This window comes from Pinus tabuliformis, chromosome Q (assembly GCF_031772625.1).
Source record: "Pinus tabuliformis cultivar Carrire ecotype Pingquan chromosome Q, CPIR1, whole genome shotgun sequence".
Lineage (NCBI taxonomy): Eukaryota > Viridiplantae > Streptophyta > Pinopsida > Pinales > Pinaceae > Pinus > Pinus tabuliformis.
The window spans coordinates 1,388,416,423-1,388,437,890 of NC_142296.1; the positions used below are offsets into that span (position 1 = coordinate 1,388,416,423).

General features: G+C 37.6%; 1 protein-coding gene across 1 annotated transcript; it reads right to left on the reverse strand.

Annotated features, from left to right (window-relative positions):
- Positions 1-17,615: 17,615 nt before the first annotated feature.
- LOC149225099 (potassium transporter 10-like) lies at positions 17,616-18,689 on the reverse strand. The gene is made up of 2 exons (XM_089383636.1): positions 18,353-18,689; positions 17,616-18,039 (listed from the first exon to the last, which is right to left on the reverse strand). The coding sequence occupies exons 1-2, from the start codon at positions 18,561-18,563 to the stop codon at positions 17,789-17,791; spliced, it is 462 nt and encodes a 153-aa protein (XP_089239762.1). The 5' UTR covers positions 18,564-18,689; the 3' UTR covers positions 17,616-17,788.
- Between the last annotated feature and the right edge of the window lie 2,779 nt (positions 18,690-21,468).

Consider the following 21,468-nt stretch of genomic DNA (forward strand, 5'->3'; position numbering starts at 1 on the left):
CAAAGCTTAGACGCTGATAACAAAGATCACCAACCTTTCTTTATCACCTTGTTAGTTAATGGATATAAATTGAATAATTTCATGTTGGATTCTGGTGCATCAGCTTGTGTAATGACTAAAAGGGTCATGGAACAACTTAACTTAATAGTTTCTAGACCCTATTATAACATATGCGCCATGGATTCTAAGAAAATCGAAGTGCATGGTTTAATCAAAGATTTGAAAGTTCATCTATCAGTTTACCCAGACATCATGGTTGTCATGGATATTGTTGTTGTGGATGTGCCTGATGCCTGGGGTATGTTGTTATCCAGAAAGTGGACCTTTGATCTAGGAGGAAGTATTCAAATGAACTGGTCATATTCTATGATTCCTTCTCCTAGGGGTGATGGTTTTGTAAGACTAAATAGAGAGCCCGAAAGAAAATTTCATGTTGAAGATCCTAAGAGACCTCACAACGAAATAATCAAAGAGCAATATGACATTGGGAACTACGCCATCATGTCTAATTTTATAATTCCTCCCGATGATAAGATTAAGGATCTCAAGGGTAAAGTTTGGTATATGTACTTTGATGGTGCATCGTCTAGGCATGGTAAAGGTGCTGGAATAGTGCTTAAATCTCCCCTTGGTCACATTTTCAAGTTTGCTTATCGATTAGAATTTGAAGCAACCAACAATGTCGCTGAATATGAGGCTATATTGTTTGGGCTTGAGTTGGAAAAATCTTTGAAGGTTAAATTGCTTAGCATTAAGGGGGATTCTAATTTAGTTATCATGCAGCTTAAAAATAAATTCACATGCAGAAATCAAAGATTAAGGAATTATCGAAATGCTGTGTGGGATACTATGGAGCACTTTGATGCTCTTGACCTCAAAGCTATCCCAAGAGAACAAAATAGTTTGGCAGATGAACTTGCCATAGCTGCTACTACTTTCCAGTTATCTGATGAGCTAATTAATGATAAGATCAAAATGGAAGTAATATTTAGACCATCTGTTCCAAATAACTCAAAGCATTGGCAGGTTTTCAATGATGAAAAGAAAGTTATTCGTTTTCTTAATAGTTTGGATGAGTTTGAGGATTTCCGGATAGATTCTGAGGAGGATGGATCTTTAAATCATGAGCATATCATAAATCCTACTCCTAAGAATGTGGTTGCCTTAGAGCAACATTTTGATCGGCATGATGCCACGAAGTTGAGAGAAGAAAATAAGATGGACCCAGGCGAATATCTCGAGATAAACATTGGTACTTCTGAAAACCCGAAAATGGTTAAAATTGGTAGAGGTACTAATGTGGAGGAAAGAAAAAAGTTAACTGATTTACTTCGCGAATATCGAGATGTTTTAGCTTTTTCTTATGATGAATTAAAGGGCTATAGGGAAGATGTCATGGAACATACTATCCCCTTAAAAGATGAAAATGCTAAACCCTTTCACCAGAAACTTAGGAAAATTAATCCTAAATTAGCCCCCTTGGTTCATAAAGAGCTTGCGAAAATGCTTGCAGCGAGAATTATCGCTCAAACAAGGCATTCAACATGGTGTTCAAATCTGGTGATTGTTAGGAAAAAGAATGGTACGATAAGGCTTTGTGTCGATTTTCGAAACCTTAATCTAGCATGCAAGAAAGATAATTACCCTTTGCCAAACATGGAAACTTTGTTGCAAAGAGTGACCGGTTCTGGAATGATGCCGTTGCTAGATGGTTTTTCTGGGTACAATCAGGTATGGGTTAAAAAGGAAGATCGTCATAAAACCACATTCACAACGCCATGGGGTACCTTTGAATACATCAGAATGCCGTTTGGATTAACAAACACTGGGGCTACATTCCAAAGGGCTATGGATTATGCCTTCAAGGGGTTAATCAGGAAATTTATTGAAATTTACCAAGATGATCTTACTGTTTTTGCTAAAGATGGTATCAGTCATGTAAATCATCTTAGGCAGGTTTTCGATAGATGTAGAGAATACGGGATTTCTTTGAATCCAGCTAAGTCTGTTTTTGGAGTAACGGAAGGGAAATTACTTGGCCATATCATTTCTATGGAAGTAATCAAGATTGATCCTGAAAGAATTGAAGCAATTCAAAAGATTCCTCTCCCTCATAATCTTAAATCCCTTCAGTCTTTCCTTGGAAAGATAAATTTTATTAGAAGGTTTATTCCAAATTACGCAGAAATAGCTAAGCCGATTTAAAGTCTTCTAAAGAAAGATGCAAAATTTGTTTGGCAAGAAGACAGCAAAAAGGATTTTCAAGAAATCAAATGCGCTATTGCAAGAGCTCCTGTCTTAGTTAGTCCCGATTATTCCAAGGATTTCATGATTTTTTCTTTCGCTTCCGAAGATATCATTGCTGGTGTCCTGCTGCAAAAGAATAAAGATAGTCACGAGCAGCCTATCGCTTTCATGAGTAGAGCACTTCAAAATTCCGAATTGAAGTACAATACCATGGAAAAGCAGGCTTATGCCTTGGTCAAGTCCCTTAAACACTTCAAAACTTATGTGGGTTATTCTAAAATCATTGCTTTCGTCCCACATTCTGCTGTTAAAGATATATTAACTCAAACAGATTGCTTAGGGACTCGTGCTAGGTGGGTTACTAAAATACAAGAATATGATTTAGAAATCAGACCCACCACGCTAGTCAAAGGCCAAGGTTTGGCTCAGATGTTGACTGAAGGTAACGAAAAGACTCTTGGTTTGTTTTGTCTTAGCAATCTATCTTCGCCAGAGTTGCAAAGATTAGGAGAGCATGAGTGGTACAAGGACATAGTTTATTACTTGATGAATCTTGCATGTCCTAACCATTTAGTTGCTCATAAGAGAAGGGCTCTTAGACTGAAAGCCACTAAGTATTGCCTTATGAAGGATGGCCTTGGGTGGAGAAATCCTGAGGGCATAGTGCTTAGGTGTGTTGATGACGTTGAGTCCAAGAAATTAATCTCTGAGTTTCATTCAGGATTTTGTGGTGGTCATTATGCTGCTAGAACTACCGCCCACAAAATCCTGAGAGCTGGCTATTATTGGCCTTCAATATTTTCTGATGTGCACAAGTTTGTTAGAGCCTGTCAAGCTTGTCAACTATTCACTGGGAAACAGAAGCTTGCTGCCCTGCCCCTACAACCTGTCATTGTAGAGGCACCTTTTCAGCATTGGGGTCTGGACTTCATAGGGAAGTTTCATGAAAATTCTAGCAATGGCTACTCATGGATTTTGACTGCTACGGATTATTTCACTAAATGGGTTGAAGCCATTCCTGCTAAGAATTCCACTGAAAAGGTTATTATGGATTTCATTGAAAATAATATCATTACTAGATTTGGTGTCCCTGCTAAGATCACTACTGACAATGCCAAAGATTTTAGTTCCTTAGAGTTTTCATCTTTTTGTTTCAAATATGGCATTGTCTTATTTCATTCGTCAAATTATTATCCTCAGGGTAATGGTCTGGCTGAATCAAGTAACAAGAATCTCATAACCATTATCAAGAAGATAGTAGGAGATAATAAGAGATCATGGGACAGCAAAATCAAGTATGCTTTATGGGCAGATAGAATCACTAAGAAGAAAGCTACTGGTAAATCTCTCTTTGAATTAGTTTATGGCTTGTATGTAACTTTACCTGTGCACCTGAAATTGCCAGCCTGTCAGCTCCTTCAGAATTTTTCTACTAATAAAGATATTGTTCAGAATAGAATAGATCAGCTTGTGGAGTTAGATGAAGCTCGTAGGACAGCTTTTGATGCTATATGTAAAAATCAATCTAACATTAAGAAAAGCTTTGATAAATTCTCTCGATCTAGATCTTTGCAGGTGGGAGATATGGTACTTCTTTGGGATCGCAAGAATGAGAAACCAGGAAAACATAAGAAGTTTGACAGTTTGTGGCTGGGACCTTACATCATTCGAGATATAGCTGGACCAAACTCATTCCACTTGAGCAGATTGGATGGCAAACCACTTGATCTACCAGCGAATGGCCAAATGCTCAAGCTATTCTTCAAAGATGATATCTGATGCCATGGGGCATCCTTTGTATTGTATTTCTATCCCTACTCCTTGTTATTTCAGCATTTTATTTCTGATTTAGGATTAGATTTACTTTCCTTGTTAGTAAATGAAGAGCTTTTATCTTTTATGTGCTTAAATGTTATATGATGATTTTTGAATGGACGCTACTTATTTCTGTTGTGTGTTGCGTGGATGCAGATTCTGGATTCTCACATTCCTACAGTGCAGCAACGTGTCCCCAAGTAGAGCCAGATGTTGACCACTGCCGGTCAACTACCCATAGCAGTGCACCCCCTTTTCTTCGCAAAAAGGGATAGCGCCTAGTCGACGTGTTTATGCCATTCGACAGTCATCATCGACTTGATCATATTATGTTGTAAACTCAGTCTGCATGTATAAACTATAAATAATCTTAGCAGATATGAGTCATGTATGTAAATTGCCTAGGTGGACCTAATTTTCTAGTGATAATCTACATTCCGGAAGGTTTTTCGTCTCACCGATCCATGATCGGCAGAGTTTTCCTTCAGCCTAACCCCAAAGCCGGAATGAATTTTGTCATTAGAATCTTAGGAGAATCCTAGTGTGTTAATCTGCTAGATTATAGTTGTGTCGCAGAACTGGGTGGTTTATGAGGGTCTATGTCAAATGGGTTCTCCCCCTTGAGATGTAAAGTTGTAAAAGTCATGATGTAAAGTGTCTTGAGGGTTAGAAAATGTTTTAATCCCCTCATAAGTCCTAAGTCCTAGGTCCTAGGTGATTTTTCCAAAGGCTAAGTTCGAGGATCCATTTAAAAATAAATTAAAAATTTAAAAAATTAAAAAATAAAATAATAAAATAATAAAAAATAAAAATAAAATAATAATATTTTGAGTAAATAAATGCAGAATTTCAATTTTTTAAAGCATTAAAAATTCGACGAATGAATTAAGAGATATCTTGATCCTCATCGACGGTCAAGATCATTTTGACGTGGATCACTCGAACTAACTGTTGGGAATTTTTCCTTTAAATAGGGTGCTAGGGGTCATTTGAGATCATTGGATCTGTGAGTCTTGTGCTGAAGAAGCTCTCTTGTAATCTTTTTCTAGTGCTAATAAAGAAAGACTTTGGGGTTGAAATCTTGCTGGTGTTACTCTCTGGAAGTGCTGTGAGCTATTTTATTTTCTGCATATTTTAATTTTCAGCCATTAGTAACAGCTTATTGTAGATTATTGTTGAGCACAGGTATCTTGTTCACTTGCTAGGGTTTGAATAGTATTAGGTTTTCTGAAGTAATGGCAGGTATCTCCATTGTTGTTGAGATCTAGTATTGTTTTTTCTCTCTTTATTGATGGTTGAAATGAGTTGTGCAGGAAACCCTTATTGAAGAAGACCAGTGGGCGTTCGAGGAAGTTCTCAGCTGAACCAGCCAACTCCCGCAAGCATTTTCTTGCAAAGCCCAGCTAGTTTTGATCCTGGGTTAATCATTTAGTTTATTTTTCTGAATTGCATAAGAGATTTTCTGAAGTTTCTTTTATAGTAAATCTGAAATTTTGATCATATTACTGTTGATTATTGATAAATCTGGTTGTTTAAGAGTCAAAAGTTGTAAACACTGATCTAGGGTTTTGATTTTATTTTATGCATATATATTCTCCAGGTGTTTGTCTTCCATTACAGGTTGCAGGGTTTTCTGGAGATTCCTGAGGGTTTATCCAAGCTGGTTTGCTATCCAAGGGTTTCAATCTCAGTTGTTTTCAGATCTGGAGGGTTTTATTTGCAGGAAGAAAGTTCTCGAAGATTTTTTTTTTTAATGAATTGGCTGCAAACTCCTCCATACAATACGACGGCAAGTAAATCTGTTATCTTCAACTGGCGTTTTCCATTTTTCTACTACAGCTTTTCGTTCCCCAGATCTGCCCTTCCTCCATCGCTGTTTGCAGTCCATCCTTATTAAAATGGTTTCTCCACGTTTTCACTTCAGTGCCCTCATCTCCACACAGCCTTTGAAACCCCCTTCACGCTGCCATTATCATGTTTCTCTGTCCAGCTACTGCGTTTACGTTTTTTCCACCATCAAAAGTTTTAATTTCTTCAAATCCAGATATCCTTGGATCTGCATCTCTTCTCACCGCACGTCCAGCTCCCTTTGCTCCCTGTGTTGTCCTTGTTTTCCAGCTGCAAACCAAACCAGCGGTAAAAACGTGGCTTCTCTCCTTATCTACTCATCTGTCAGCGCGCATTCCTTGGCCCTCATTCCACGTATATCCTCTTCTCCGTCTATTATCTGCTGCAAACTCGTGGAGCTACCATAACCTTTGTGTGCTCCTCGTTGTGCATTTCCCATTTCTTTTGGCTTCCGTCAAACTGCCTTTCGTTGCCATTCCCTTGCTCACGCATACCTGCAAACCCACGCCTTTCTTTGCTACCATTTCCCAGCAGTCTCTTCCTTCCGCCGTTGGCCTTCATCTGCACACGCTACAGCCAAAACAAAAATTGATTTGCGTAGATTTTTTCTCTGATATATGCGTGGGTTAGACGTTTTGATTTTTTTTAATTTTTCGTTTTAGTTTTAGGCAGTTTTGTTTTAGTTTCATCGATTATCGATTAGTCTTAGATCTGAAGCTTAGTTTTAGGCTTTGATCATTTAAATGTTAGCTTTATCATATTTTAAAAATTCAGGATTTTGATTTTTGATATTGAGATTTTAATCTTTAGTTTTAATTTTAGGTTTATTTAATTTTGTTTAGGTTTAGATAAATATAAAAAAAAAAAAAACGATTTCCAGTTGTTTTTCTTAACTTAGATTTTAGCTTTTCATTTAGAATTTCAATAATCAGAAAATCAATAAAAAATAAAAATTTCATAAAGACAAAAAAGATTAAAAGGAGTTAAGTTTTAGGATTTAGATTTAATTTTTATTCTAGTTAAATTTTAATTAAAAAAAAAAAAAAGAAAGGAAAGTTCCTTTTTATTAGACTTTAGATTTAGATTAGATTTTAATTTTCAAGTTTTGTTTTAGTTTTAGTTTAGATTTTATTTTTTAAAGTTTTGTTATATATATATACAAATAAAAAATTCATAAAAAATTATAAAACTTTAAAAAAGCATATAGAAATTGTTTCCTTATAGTTTAGTTTTTTTTTATTTAATTTAGTATCATTTAGATTTTTGTTTAAAAGTTTCATTTAGCTTTAAAATTTTGTTGTATCTGAAAAAACATAAAAATATTTTGGAAATATTTTACCTGATTCAGTCTTGGCTCGGGGATTTATCACGTTTTATCTTTTTTCTGCTAAGGCTAAAATTTTGATGTGAAACTAATGTTTATGCGATTTAACATGCTTGAATGATCATGAATGTCATATATGGTTAGCGTTTAAAATTTCGTGGTTTTATATCGAATTTCATCTTTCGAAGCTTTAATCGCTGGAATATCATTTAAGCATTTTCTCTCATTTGGTAAAAGTTAGTCTTTGTTCAAGCTATTTGATGATAAATGATTGCTCTGCATGGTTTACTTTTCTACAGCATTTAGTAAGTAATCATTTACACATTAACTTTATAAGGCACGATTTAGTAAGTAATCATTTACACATTAACTTTATAAGGCACTGGTCTATTTATTTAACAAATCAATTTAGTGCTTGTTTCTTCGTGTCTCCCAACCCAACTGGTCCACTGTTGGTCTTCATCATCTTATAGGGTCTACCCCCCTTAGCCGCGAGAAACAGGCTTAAATGGAGAGACTGGGGATCGGGGTGACAGCCCCGGTCTGAGCGTTGTCATGACAATCTGTGCGACAACAGGTCCTATAATTGGAGGGATTATTAACGTCACTGCTCTTGAAAAGAGGTATTGCCAAACTAATTGTCCAATCTGTGGGGAGCCCCTATTGTATGATGTTGTCGAAGATTTTTGTAATGTGAGGTGCAAGGCCTCACTTTAGATATTCTACTTGGAGTTCAGCTAAGTCTTTTGCTTATCCAACACCCAACTTCTTAATACCCATCTCTACCTCTTGTACCGTGAAGAGTTCAATGTCAGTGTTGACCAAGGGGGGAGGGTCAACCTTGGGAACCTACTCATAGAGTTGTCTTGCATAGTCAAACCATTTAGAAGTTGTAATATTATTTCTAATTTGTATCTTTTTCGGTTGGAGCTCTTTCCAAAATAATTTGGGATTATTTTTCCCAAGAAAGATTAATTCTTCCCTCCTTGAAACCATGAAATCGACCTTTTTCTTGCTTAATAACTGCTTGTAAGCTTTGAGCTTTATGTTATCCTTGTTTGCCTCTTTCCACATTCTCCTTGCCTTTTTGCATTTCTCGTCAAACCAAGCATTAACCGGAAAACAATTTGTTTCAGACTTCTTAAATTTTTCTCTTTTACACTTTGCAAATGCGCATTGAATTAAATGTGTTAATTCATGACTATGAACGCTGTGAATTGTAATTTTCTCTTTCTCGAAGAGCCTCTCTAGCATCATTTTGAAGGTATTGCAATTTTCTAAGGTCAAAAGAATTCTGCCCTGTAAGAGATTTTGTTGGACACACTGAATTTTTTAATCTAATTGTTTCTTTCCAATCCAAGAGAAACATAAATAATTTGGCTTGTGATCTGATTTCAAGTCCCATAGCTAATCTCCAATCAAAACCTCCTCCATTTTCTCACACAAACCATGTGAGAAATTTACATAATCTACCACACTTGTTCCATTGTAAGTATTGCAAGTGAGATTACCGGACTTTTCCCATCTAGTTAAGCCATTACAAATGACTAAATCAAAGGCCCCACATAAAGTAAGCAATTGTTCACCAAAGAGATTGCAACCATTGTCTTCTGAAATTCTTTCCCACTGATGATTGCTTTCTTCTGTAAGCCAGATAGGGTCACAATCATTTTTACAACAAAGAATGCTAGCTTGCTCACTTGCAATCCTAGCATTGAAATCACCCACTATAAGGACTTCACCTGGCTGCGAATATGTTGCAATATCCGCTTTTAAGGCTCCAAATGGATCTTTGTGGTCAAGCCCTCTACCTTTGTAGATTTTTGAAACCTGCGGCGCAAAATAACATGCTGCAATTTTGATGTGGTTTCCATTTTCTGATATTTTAAACCAAATGAATTGCTTATTTGAGCCTTCTTTTTTTAACTGAATGAGACGACCTTCTTTCTCCCTTACTAAAACCATGATACCCCCGTGCTCTTTGCCATTCCCTGCTGCCTTGTTCCATATTGTCATCTTCTAGTATCCTTCAATCAGAGGTGTCTTGCACCCTTCATGGTCATGTGTTTCTATGAGGCAAATAATGTCTCTATCTTCCACAATAGGCCCTAACCCAGGTCCTCGTCTCCATGGGTAACCTCTACAGTTCCAACGAAATAATCTTAAGAAAACCTGGGTATGACTTGATTGCTATTTAGTTTGACATGCAAGACTCACATTTGAGTCTTTGTCCCTGCTTTCTCATACTGACTTTTCTTTTTGATTTCTTGTTGAAGAGTTTGTTGCATCTTCTTTATTCCCACCTTGTTACTCTGTTTTGGGAGGTCCAAGTCGTGTTATCACAAATTTGCCTTTATAAATCCATTCTCTCTTGCCTTCATCTCTTGCTACCCTAACCTTCAAAATTTCCTCCCTTCTTTCCTCATGTTGTTTTACAGTTAAATCTTCTTCTAAAAAAAAGGGGAACCCCTCAAGAGATGTTTCTTGTTTAGAATGATATATTTATCATGCAAGCTAGGCATGATGACTTTTATGGGCCTAGCTCTCTCCCCGTTAAACTTACCCACCCTACATTCTTGGCATATTTTTCCTTGCCATAGCAACTTGTCTTTCAAGAAGTCTCTTGCAAGGTCAAGAGTGCATTCATTTTTCCCATAGTCTTTCACCCCTTTAATAATTATGTTCGCTGCCCGATTTTGTCTTTCCTTGCCTTCACTATCTTGCATGTTGTCAACTTGAATATTTGTTTCTCCTTCCTTATTAGCAGAATTGTTAATAACTTGAACCCAAGTTTTGGGAACTTTGGTGGAATCTCCTTTCGTTTCATCTCTTGCTTTCTCTTCATGGTTGTTTATTTGGGCAATCATTTTCCGTTTATCTTGGGATAATTTCACATTCACCACCTCTGTACTTTCCACTACAGATTTCTTTATGTTTTGCACATCAGCCTTCATGCATTGCCATTATGTCTTCCGTATCAGGAAATGAGTTGTTTTTAGTGCGACTTTTTGGACTTTCCGGTGCCGGAATCTGGTGGAAAAATTTGAGGTGAAATCTTGATTTGTGTTATTTAAACCAGTGTTTTCATTGTATATATGGATTCAACACCCTAGAAAACCCTTATGGGACTTTGATTGCACCCATCAAGCGTGTGATTTCAATAAATTCCTACTGGATTTTAGAGAAATTTGACCCAAAAAACTCACCATAAAGACTTCCAAAAAATCGCACTAAAAACAACTCCATAGAGAAGCTTCCTGTAACAATATCATTTTATATCACTTTATTCTTTTAAAACTTTATTGCTTTCTGCTAAAGCCGTATTCAAACCTTCTTCTCCCCGTAAAAACCAATTGGATGTCAGCCCGACTTAAGTCGAAGGTGAACCTTGCCTCTCCATTGATTCACTCCACGTGCACCGACTCCAGTGAGCCCGAGGCCCGACTTCCAACTGTTGTAAGTAGTCAGGGTCGGCACTATTATTTTTTCCACAAAGAACCGATTAAAGGGAGCTCCGCTTGTCGGGTGCCCAGCGCTTACGCGCTCTAATTCTTGTTGATAGAATAGAAGAAAAAATAGGAGAAGAAACAACAAAGAAACCACAACAGAATGACCAAGAAACTAAACTGAATTTGGATTGGAATTTTTATTTAACAATGATTCTCCGCATTACATTTCATGGACATTAGTAAGTTTTTATATCATCAACTGTCGTTACATAACTAATTATTCGGTATAAAACTGTCTAGTTACATTTTACCTAAAGTTACTAATTCGTTGTCAAACTAACAAACCCCACTTTGACAACAATTTTCCTAATTTCTTGCCCATGCCCATTCATCATCTTTTCTGCAAGCCAATAGAAGCTAAGCACCACCGCAACTTCTCTATTGTAACTGGCTTTGTGAACATGTCTACACAATTCTCTCGTGTATGGACCTTTTGAATAGCTACTTTTCTGCCATCGATCACGTCTCAGAAAATGATACCTTACATCAATGTGCTTCGTTCTGCTGTGATAAGCAAGATTTGTAGCCAAGTGAATAGCGCTTTGACTGTCACAAAGTACATTCACTTTCTCTTGCGTCCTTCCAATCTCATAGAGCAGACCCTTTAACCAGATTGCTTCTTTACTGGCATCTGAAGCAGCTATATATTCAGCTTCGGTAGTGGACAACGCAACTGTTTCTTGAAGCTTTGACATCCAACTAATTGCTCCACCTGCAAGAGTAAAGACATAACCTGTAGTAGATCTTCTTTTGTCCAAATCACATTCATAGTCAACATCTACATATCCGCAGACTGATCCTTCACTACCATTAAAGACGATGCAATGGTCACGTGTGCCTCTTAGATATCGAAGCACCCATTTCACTGCTTGCCAATGTTCTTTACCTAGATTTGCCATGAACCTGCTGACAACTCCAACTACATGTGAAATGTCAGGTCTTGTAGATACCATCCCATACATTAAGTTGCCTACAGCGTTTGCATATGGTACATGAGACATATACTGCTTTTCTTCATCAGCTTTAGGACTCAAAACCAAAGAAAGCTTAAAATGGGAAGCTAAAGGAACATTAACAGGTTTCACATTATTCATAGAGAACTTTTCAAGTACCTTCTCCACATACTTCTGTTGTGACAACCAAAGCTTACCATTTTTCCTGTCTCTGTGTATCTCCATGCCCAAGATATGTTTTGCTGCTCCAAGATCCTTCATATCAAACGTCCTAAAGAGTTGAGCCTTTAACCTGTTGATCTCTTCCATGCTTTTGCTTGCAATAAGCATATCGTCAACATACAAAGCTAAGATAATGAATATGCCATTGAAACTTTTGAAGTACACACAATGATCATACTCACTTCTTATAAAGTTCTAGCTCACCATGAAGGAATCAAACTTCTTGTACCATTGTCTGGGAGACTGCCTTAGACCATACAATGATTTCCTGAGCTTGCAAACTAATCTTCTGTTGCGACCTCGTACAAAACCTTCTGGTTGTTCCATATATATCTCTTCGTTCAAATCACCATGTAGAAAAGTTGTTTTAACATCTAATTGTTCTAACTCAAGATTAAGCAACGCAATTAGTGCCAAACAAGTTTTACAACTGGAGAAAAAATCTCATGAAAGTCTATACCTTCAACCTGAGAATACCCTTTTGCTACCAGTCGCACCTTATACCTTTCAATACTACCATCAACTTTCCATTTTAGCTTGAAGACCCATTTACATCCAACAACACTTCTCCCTTCAAGAAGCTCTATAAGATCCCAGGTATTGTTCTTGGCTAAGGAATCCATTTCTTCTTCATAGCCATTTTCCATTTCTCCCTATCTGTATCATCTACTGCTTCCTGATAACAAGAAGGTTCCCCATCGTCAATAATCAAAGCAAAAGATGAAGCAGAATCTTCATACCTTTTGGGAGTTTTCCTTTCCCTTGTAGACCTTCTCAGAGCGACTGGTTGCTGAACTGGTTCAAAAACTTGCACTGGTTCAGAAGCTTCAATTGCTTCCTTTGTGTCTTCAACACCTTTTTCTCCAGAAGTCTCTCTTTCCTTTCGACTGTCACCGAAAGGTCTAGCCTCCAACTGAACTCGTTGACTCGGCGATACATGTTCATGTTCAATTCTTTCAACATTTGATTTTAACAAAGAGGATTCATCAAATGTTACATCTCTACTAATGACTATCTTCCGCAATGTAGGATCCCACAACCTATGTCCTTTCACTGCATAGTCATACCCAACAAAGACAACATTTCGACTTTGGATCTAATTTTGAACGCTGATTTTTCGGAATAAGAGAATAAGCATCACAACCAAATATCCTCAAATGTGAATAGTCACAAGACTGACCTGTCCAAACTTCTTCAGGAATTTTACAATCAATTGCTACTAAAGGTGATCTGTTAACTAAATAACAAGCAGTAGATACTGCTTCTGCCCACAACTCCTTTTGCAAGTTAGCATTGTTGATCATGCTTCTGGCTCTTTCCATAAGAGTCCGATTCGTACGCTCAGCAACACCATTTTGCTGAGGAGTATAAACAACAGTTTTGTGTCTAACAATGCCCTCATCCTTACAGTATTGTTCAAATTCAACAGAAGTGAACTCGCCACCATTGTCAGTTCTTAGACATTTAATAGATTTGCCTGTTCTTTTCTCTACCATTACTTTAAATTGTTGAAAGACATTTAATACATCAGCTTTCCTTTTTAGCATATAGACCCAAACTCTATGGGAGTAATCATCAATGAACGTTAAAAAATACAATGCACCTCCATATGACACAACAGGGGAAGACCCCCACAGATCAGAATGAATGTAGTCTAAAACATCTTTACTATTATGATTTCCAACTTTAAATCTATGTTTACACTGTTTTCCATACACACAATGTTTACAGAAATCTAAATTCAAGGATTTCAGACCGGGAAGAGATTTACTTTTCATCAGTATATGAAGACCTTTCTCGCTCATATGACCCAATCGCTGATGCCACATACGAGTACCTGCTTCTTCCTTTTCTGACGCAACCGCTGCTTCACTGACCTGAGTACTTCCTTTTAACCTGTAAAGATTTCCGACCTTTTTTGCCTTCATAACCACAAAGGCTCCTTTAAAAAATTTCAAGACGCCATCCTGACCTGTAAACTTATAACCATCTGAATCCAACACTTCCAAAGAGATTAAATTTTTCTTCAAATCAGGTACATGTCTAACACTAGTTAATGTCCTAACTGTGTTATCATACATCTTAATCCTGATATCTCCCATCCCAACAGTCTGACATGACACATTGTTACCCATAAACACAGAACTACCGTTTACATTTTCATACGAGGTAAACCAATTTCTATGTGGGCACATGTGATGCGAAGCACCAGAGTCTAACAGCCAGCTATCAAAACCCTGAGAGACATTATATTCAGGTGAAGTTTCATTTATCATACATAATTCTTCAGCAGATAAAACTTCGTCTATCATACCTGAATCGACCTGATTCGCTTCGTTCTTCGGGTTTTCGGATTCCTTTCGTTTCCAACAGTCCTTCTTCAAGTGTCCAACTTTACCGCAGTTCCAACATTTTGCCTTACACTTCTTTCCCTTCGATTTCGATCTGGAAGACCCCCTTGGTTTTTCTCCTCTTTCCTTTGAGCGTCCTCTAGCGACCATGGCTTCTGATGCAGCTGTTTCAGTGCTGGATTTCCTTCGTACTTCTTCAGACAGAAGATCTCCCAAGACTGATTCAAACTTCAAAGGATCAGCAGAGCTGAAGCTGATTGAAGTTACGAAGTGATCCCATGATTCAGGCAGAGAACACAGCAAGGTTATGGATTTATCTTCTCCCTGTATTTTGACTTCCATATCTGTTAATTGACATATTAGTGTATTAAAAACATTCAAATGTTCTGCAACGTTTGAACCTTCTTTCATTCGAAGACTGTATAACTGTCTTTTCAGATAAATTCTGTTGGTTAATGATTTTGTCATATAGAGATTTTCAAGTTTTTCTCATAATCCTGACGTTGTAGTCTCTTCAACAATGTTGAAGAGAACTTCATCCGCTAAGCATAACCGGATGGTACTAAGAGCTCGGGCATCCAAGTCCTCCCAGTCTGAAGTAGTCATGGTTGCAGGTTTCTTAGTTACCCCATCCAATGCCTTGTGCAACCCTTGTTGCACAAGCAGATCCTTAACCTTCAGTTTCCAAAGAGCAAAATTGCTCTTTCCGGTGAATTTCTTCACCTCGAATTTTGCACTCGACATCTTGGCCATTTTTCTAGAATTTCAATCTTCAATCTTTAAACGAGGGTTTTTCCTTTTCAGAAAAATAATCTGTCTTTGAAGTAGGGTTTATATTTTTCTTTTCAAAAAATAATAATTTTTCTTTATTTACAAACCCTTTCTTGCAAACCCCTTTGTTTTTTTTTTACAAACAAACAAAGAAACCCTTCCTTTTTTTTCCTCCAATATTTGTATAAAAAACCACCCCTTAAAAAAAACTTGATTTGATTTCAATCTGCTGTCTTTGCTTAAAAAAAAGATTTTTGCTGAAAATAAAAAAAGTTCTGGAAACTTTGATCAATACCCGGATTCAACAGCGACTTTAGCCTGCAGAACCTCGCGCCTCTCCACTCCGCCCAGGTTCCTCATGCACAGACTTAGCAGCAGCTTCTTCTTCACGCTCTGCTCAGATGGACAGTATTGGGAGCACACTGGACAGAGCAGCAACCTTCCTTCTCACGCAGATTCTAGACCAAAGTGGCAGCACTTAATGCAGACAACAGGTCCACGGCTTCCTCCTCACGCTGCAGTCAATGCAGCCCTTGAACGGTTACGCAGAGGTCATTCCACGCAACAACGTCCTTTCTGCTCCAGCACGCAGACAACAATGGAGTTCACGCAAAAGGACAGCAATGGAGTTCACGCAGAGGGTTTTGGCAAACGTGCTCTGGTCTTCACGCAGGCCACGCAGGCAGCAACTTCTGGTCTGGCAGTGTTCTTGCACGCAGACTAGTCACATACCACACAGCAACAGCGAGCTCTGGTCTCTCTCCTTCACCAGGGTTTTGGCAAACGTGCTCTGGTCTTCACGCAGGCAGCAACTTCTGGTCTGGCAGTGTTCTTGCACGCAGACTGGTCACATACCACACAACAACAACGAGCTCTGGTCTCTCTCCTTCACCAGTTTTCTCTAATACACAGCTTCTCTACGCTCAACTACACACTCAGCCACGCCACCAGTTTGCTCTAATACACAGCGCTCTCTACGCTCAGCCACACACTCAACCACGCAGTCTATGCTGAAATTATTTTTCAACAAAGGCAAATTCACGCTCACGCTCGCTCTGATACCACTTGTTGATAGAATAGAAGAAAAAATAGGAGAAGAAACCACAACAGAATGACCAAGAAACTAAACTGAATTTGGATTGGAATTTTTATTTAACAATGATTCTCAGCATTACATTTCATGAACATTAGATAGTTTTTATATCATCAACTGTCGTTACATAACTAATTATTCGGTATAAAATTGTCTAGTTACATTTTACCTAAAGTTACTAATTCGTTGTCAAACTAACAATTCTTGCTCCCTGTAAGTCGAGGACTTCAATCCCTAAAATGGTTTCAAGGACTTCCACTCTCCAGTGAATCAACAAGAGCTCGTATTTCATTTTGTTCCTCATTTGATGATGGGAAAAGGATTCATAATTCTCAACGGTAATGTCAGAGTCCTCAATCCTCTGTAGCTCGCTCGCCTTCTGACATCGGTTGGCCGCTGGAACCTTCGAATCGAATTGCAGGGTATACGCATAGACTTCTTGGTTGCACGCTCGCTCACCATCAACGCTGATCTTCCCTTATTGGCTTCTTCACGATCCAATCGGAACTCACACGCAGGGGTTAAATTTGACGCCCGTCTGCCCGTTTTTAGCTATTTTACACGTAAAATACGTTCACATTTCAAATATCCACGTCAACCGTAACTTGCTATTAATTTTTAAAACCGTCAATTTGACGGGCAGGTTTGTAAATGAAAAGTTTTAAGTTTTTTTTAAATAATTTTTTGATATATATATATTATATATATATTTAACATACAAGTTCCAGCTTGCAAGTCGGGAATCGGGATCGGACCGTCGGTAATAGCCTATACGAATGAAGTGACTGTAGTCTGTAGTACTAGTCTGTGGCTGTATGTTGTAAGTTGGCGTGACGCGTCCACGGTCCACCAACTTTCACGAATTGAAATAAATTCTGAGCCTGTTGCATTTACAATCCACTGAGAGCTGTTAATGGCATTATTAAATTTGGTTGATGGTGTCCACCGCGCTGCGCTCCGGCTCGAGTGAAATCACACAATCAGATATGGTCTATCTAACTTTCTAAGACAAGGAACAGTTTGTCTGTACTGTGTGCATGCCTGAGAGGTACTCAAACGCTCCCCATAGGCCATCATACGCCCGGACCACTGAAATATTTCCAGCTTTATCTTCGTAAAAGCTCTCCGAGTCTCCCCTTCTCCGCTTGAATCCGTTGGAGCTGCTGTTTGGCGTATTTGGCTGCTGTTTGAGCGAGAATCGTGGCTAGCGCGAGCGAGAATCTGCCCATTCATCGGCAATTTCTCCCATTGAACCACAGACTCTGCTTACGATCCGGCCGAGCTACAAGGTGAGGTTTTTCATTTCTTTTTAGAGGTTTCCTGATATTTTAGTACAATGGCAATATTGTCACTGAAACCTTAAATGTAACACTAAATGAACATGAAAAGTAGTCTATAAATTGCATCCTCTCTAGTTAATCTAGATTTAGATAAATCCATGTAACTCATATACACACACATTACTAGAAATTGCATTCTCTCTGGGTCATCTAGTTTTAGATAAATCTATGCAACTAATATACACACTGGTTTAGATGAATCTATGCTACTAATATACACATTACTTACAAAAAGCTTTCCTGTATCTTGAAGTATTCCGCCACCTCCTGATGCATAGAGAACCCCTGCCTTCACTAAAATCTCTCCTCTAGGCTCTAGGCTGAGATAGCAGGAGTAAAAATTCCATCACCGATGACCATGCAAGTGCCAACAAGTACAAGAAGTAAAAGTGCATTTTGACGGTCAACTTTTGCTTCCAGCCATTTCTTTGTTCTTGCAGCAAATGACTTATCTTCAATCTTTCGCCTGCTATAAGTTGTGAGTTCTTCATCTGTGCGGTGTTGATTCGGAATAGTGCTCACTTTAACATGCCGACAGAGTAATGAATACAGAGCAAATGTTCCACCTACATCACAGAAACGTGATATCTTAAGAGCCCTTGTTAAAATTGCATTTATATGCATACTAAAAAGCAGGTGACAGGAAAAGAAATTAGATAGCCTTATAAACAGAATGGCCGAGTGAATTTTTCAAAACAATTAACAGAAAGTTCTAGCCTAAACTTTGGAATTGTCTATTGGGTTTGAATAGAATCACCCAATGATACTTAGAATGTAAGCCTAATGGATAGTTACAAAATTCGCAAGGGCCAGGAATATGCAGGGCATTTTGATTTTATCATATGCAGTCTCCTATGCAAAGCCATAGTGTCATGTTACCTTCTCCGTTGTCATTGGCCCTCATGACAACAAAGACATATTTCAGAAGAGGAATTAGTGTCAAAGTATATATGATTAACGAAAGAGCCCCCATCAACTCTTCACGATCGCGGACACCATCAGGAAATGTGCTATTAAAAACATACAGAGGAGATGTGCCTAAGTCTCCATAGACAACCCCAAGGCTCTGAAATGCAAGACGCAGAACCATCAAACCCGACAACTCCTGCACATGAAATACAGAGGATCAGGATATTACTGCTTTTTATATTTGATAATTGCTAACAAGCACTTTAACAGCCAAAGCTTCACGATAGCTATTTACTCCGGCCAACCTATCAGGCAATTTATGGAAATAATAGTATATATTATAGTCCAACGAAGCAATTTAAGATTGTAAATGCTATTCAAGATTCCAGTTATTGTGATGTGTAAAATGGTTCACTCTATCTATCAAATTAGGAAAGGAAGAATCTACTCCAATGAGTGTGCATATTGTGAACATATTTTATGATTCAGAATCTTTTAACTGCAATCGAATTGTTGTCCTTTTCTTTGTGAGATTTATTTGTCCTTATTTCAATTGAAGTACTCCAATAAAGTTTTCTATGATTTAATTCAATCTAATGTTGAGTGAATTAACTTGGAGATAGAGGTTAGCTAGAGTGGAACAGCCACCATTATTTTTATCTTTTGACTCACCTTCTTTGCGTCCATGCCTCTGATATGTCCGGCCTCCCTATCTTCAAATATACCTTTCAGATTGGTCAATTTGTCTATTCTCTGGGGGATACAATTATATTTCATTATCATAAACTATATTATATTAAATTTCAATCCGGATTGCTTCACATGTGATCTGCTTTGAGTCCATATCTTGAGTTTTTTTTACTTTATAGAGTTCTTTTAGATCATCTCACCAGCACTTTTATGGTCCTCCCAATCTATGACATCGCCCTTTCTAACTTATCAGAATTATTTCTATTATAATCAGAACACGATTAAAAATTTTAGAGAAAAGTTGGGTTGAATATTTATAAGTTGGACTCTTCACCCAAAAAAGGGGAAGTATATACACTAAATAAATTACTACTTTATAAAAATGCTCGGTGAAGTTTGTTTGAATGTGCACGCTGCTTATCATATACCAAATATGATGCCTAAAATAGTTCAAATTCGCACGCTGTGTTGGTTATTGGAGGACCATGACCGATTTCTTAGAGACTAATATTCAAAACAATTTTAAACTTTTCCTTTCTGGCAGATTTTGCGGTATATATTTTATTAGAATGGAAATCCATACATGCAAACATAATAAAAATATATGAGAATGGAAATGCATATATGCAAACATAATAAAAATATGGAATGCTGTCGGTGATGATCTACTTTTATTCTGTCACTATACGTTGCTTTAATTTCTCCATTCCTTGCCGTATGTCCAAAGTGATGCCATACCGAGAACCAGTAACCCCACCAGAGCAACTGTGGATTAACGCGTATTTTGGCTTTGAAGTTTTGTGATCAGAAGTTGTCATCCTCTGTGAAAAAGCCATATACAGTTGGCAGGGATTCATGATCAGCAGGTCTCAAAACAAAGTGTAGCAATGAGACTTGAGCCCAATTGTAGAACAAAAAATTAAAAATTTAAACAATTATGAGTACAATTTGAAATTAGATAAAACTTGTACAAATAAATTTTAAAAGTCATATGATGGGCAGTTTAAAAATAAAAACGTCATAAAAAAATTCCTTGACGGGTAGGGTCACCCGTCAAATTTAACCCCTGCTCACACGCATAACTATACTCGATCCGTTTTCAGAGAGTCGACCCTAAAACCATAAATGATGATTGGTGGAATTTTGTGCCGGCTCGACTTTCTTGGTTGAATGACAATTATACCCAGAGATTGAACGAGGTTCCTCATGCTAGATCCTTCACTTCGTCCCTTCCAGCAAACATATTTTTCCGAACCTAAGTTGAGGGATTTTCTCATCTAGCCGTCCAAACTGGCAGGATTCAAATCTGTCGAGAGACTATGCAAAGCAATCATATATTGATACACAGAGCAGATTCAAAAAAAAGGTCGTATTAATTCTTTACCAAAAAATATATATACAATTGAGTTTTATGGAACTCTTGTCCGAATCCTTTCTCGTACTAGGCTGGGAGCTTCCCTTCCTATTCTACAAATGCTTCTATAAAATAGTATTTTTCAGGAAAATATCTCTACAATCAAAGAGAAATTGGACATCTGTCCAGTAAACTAAAACTACTAGATTTCTAACTCTACACTTGTTACATGGCCAGACACTAAAACAATCTAACACCTCATCTACTAATTGGCAATATTGCAATGAGCAACATGGCTAGACTAACAACCTAGATTCCCATTACAATTTCTACACAAAAGTTAAATCTCCTTTCTAGAATTTACATGGCTCCCTTGGGTCCTAAACAAAATGATTTGCTTAAGGTGATGCTCCTGCATCAGAAAGAAGAACTAGAAAACAAGGAACAACATTGTGTCACGTTGCTTCTTGTCATTCAATCTTCCAACTGCAGTGACGAATTATAGTGAAAGAAAAAATAATGAATTCAATCCAGCATCCCCAAAATTGATGATATCGAGCTTCAGTCAACGATATGTACATTTCCAAATTCCAGTTTCACCTTTCTAGTAGACAAGTCCCTAAGAGTGGGAGTGTAACCAGGGCGGCATAGTGAGAGGACTTCTTTACCCTGCTTAATTAACCTGATCCTCGTAGAATTTGGCTACTTGAAAAGGAAGAAAATAAAAAGAGAAAATAAACAGAAGCCTCATTCCCCAAGGCATCACACTAGAAAACTGCCAAAACCAAGATGTAAATATCTAGCAACTAAAATCATGAAGCCACGCAATGAAAGCAACACACATTATAGATGGGGATATGGTTTTTGTAAAGAGAATGGGCATTGCCAACTACATAGAATAAGAATAATCTTTTTCGTCTGTGTTCTTATGCAACATTCTGTTTTTGATTCAGGAAAACAAAATGATGGTTTCCACCATTTAAGGATTTGGGGCTACTATTTTATCAAAATTGCATGAATATCAACTAAAAACACATCAAGT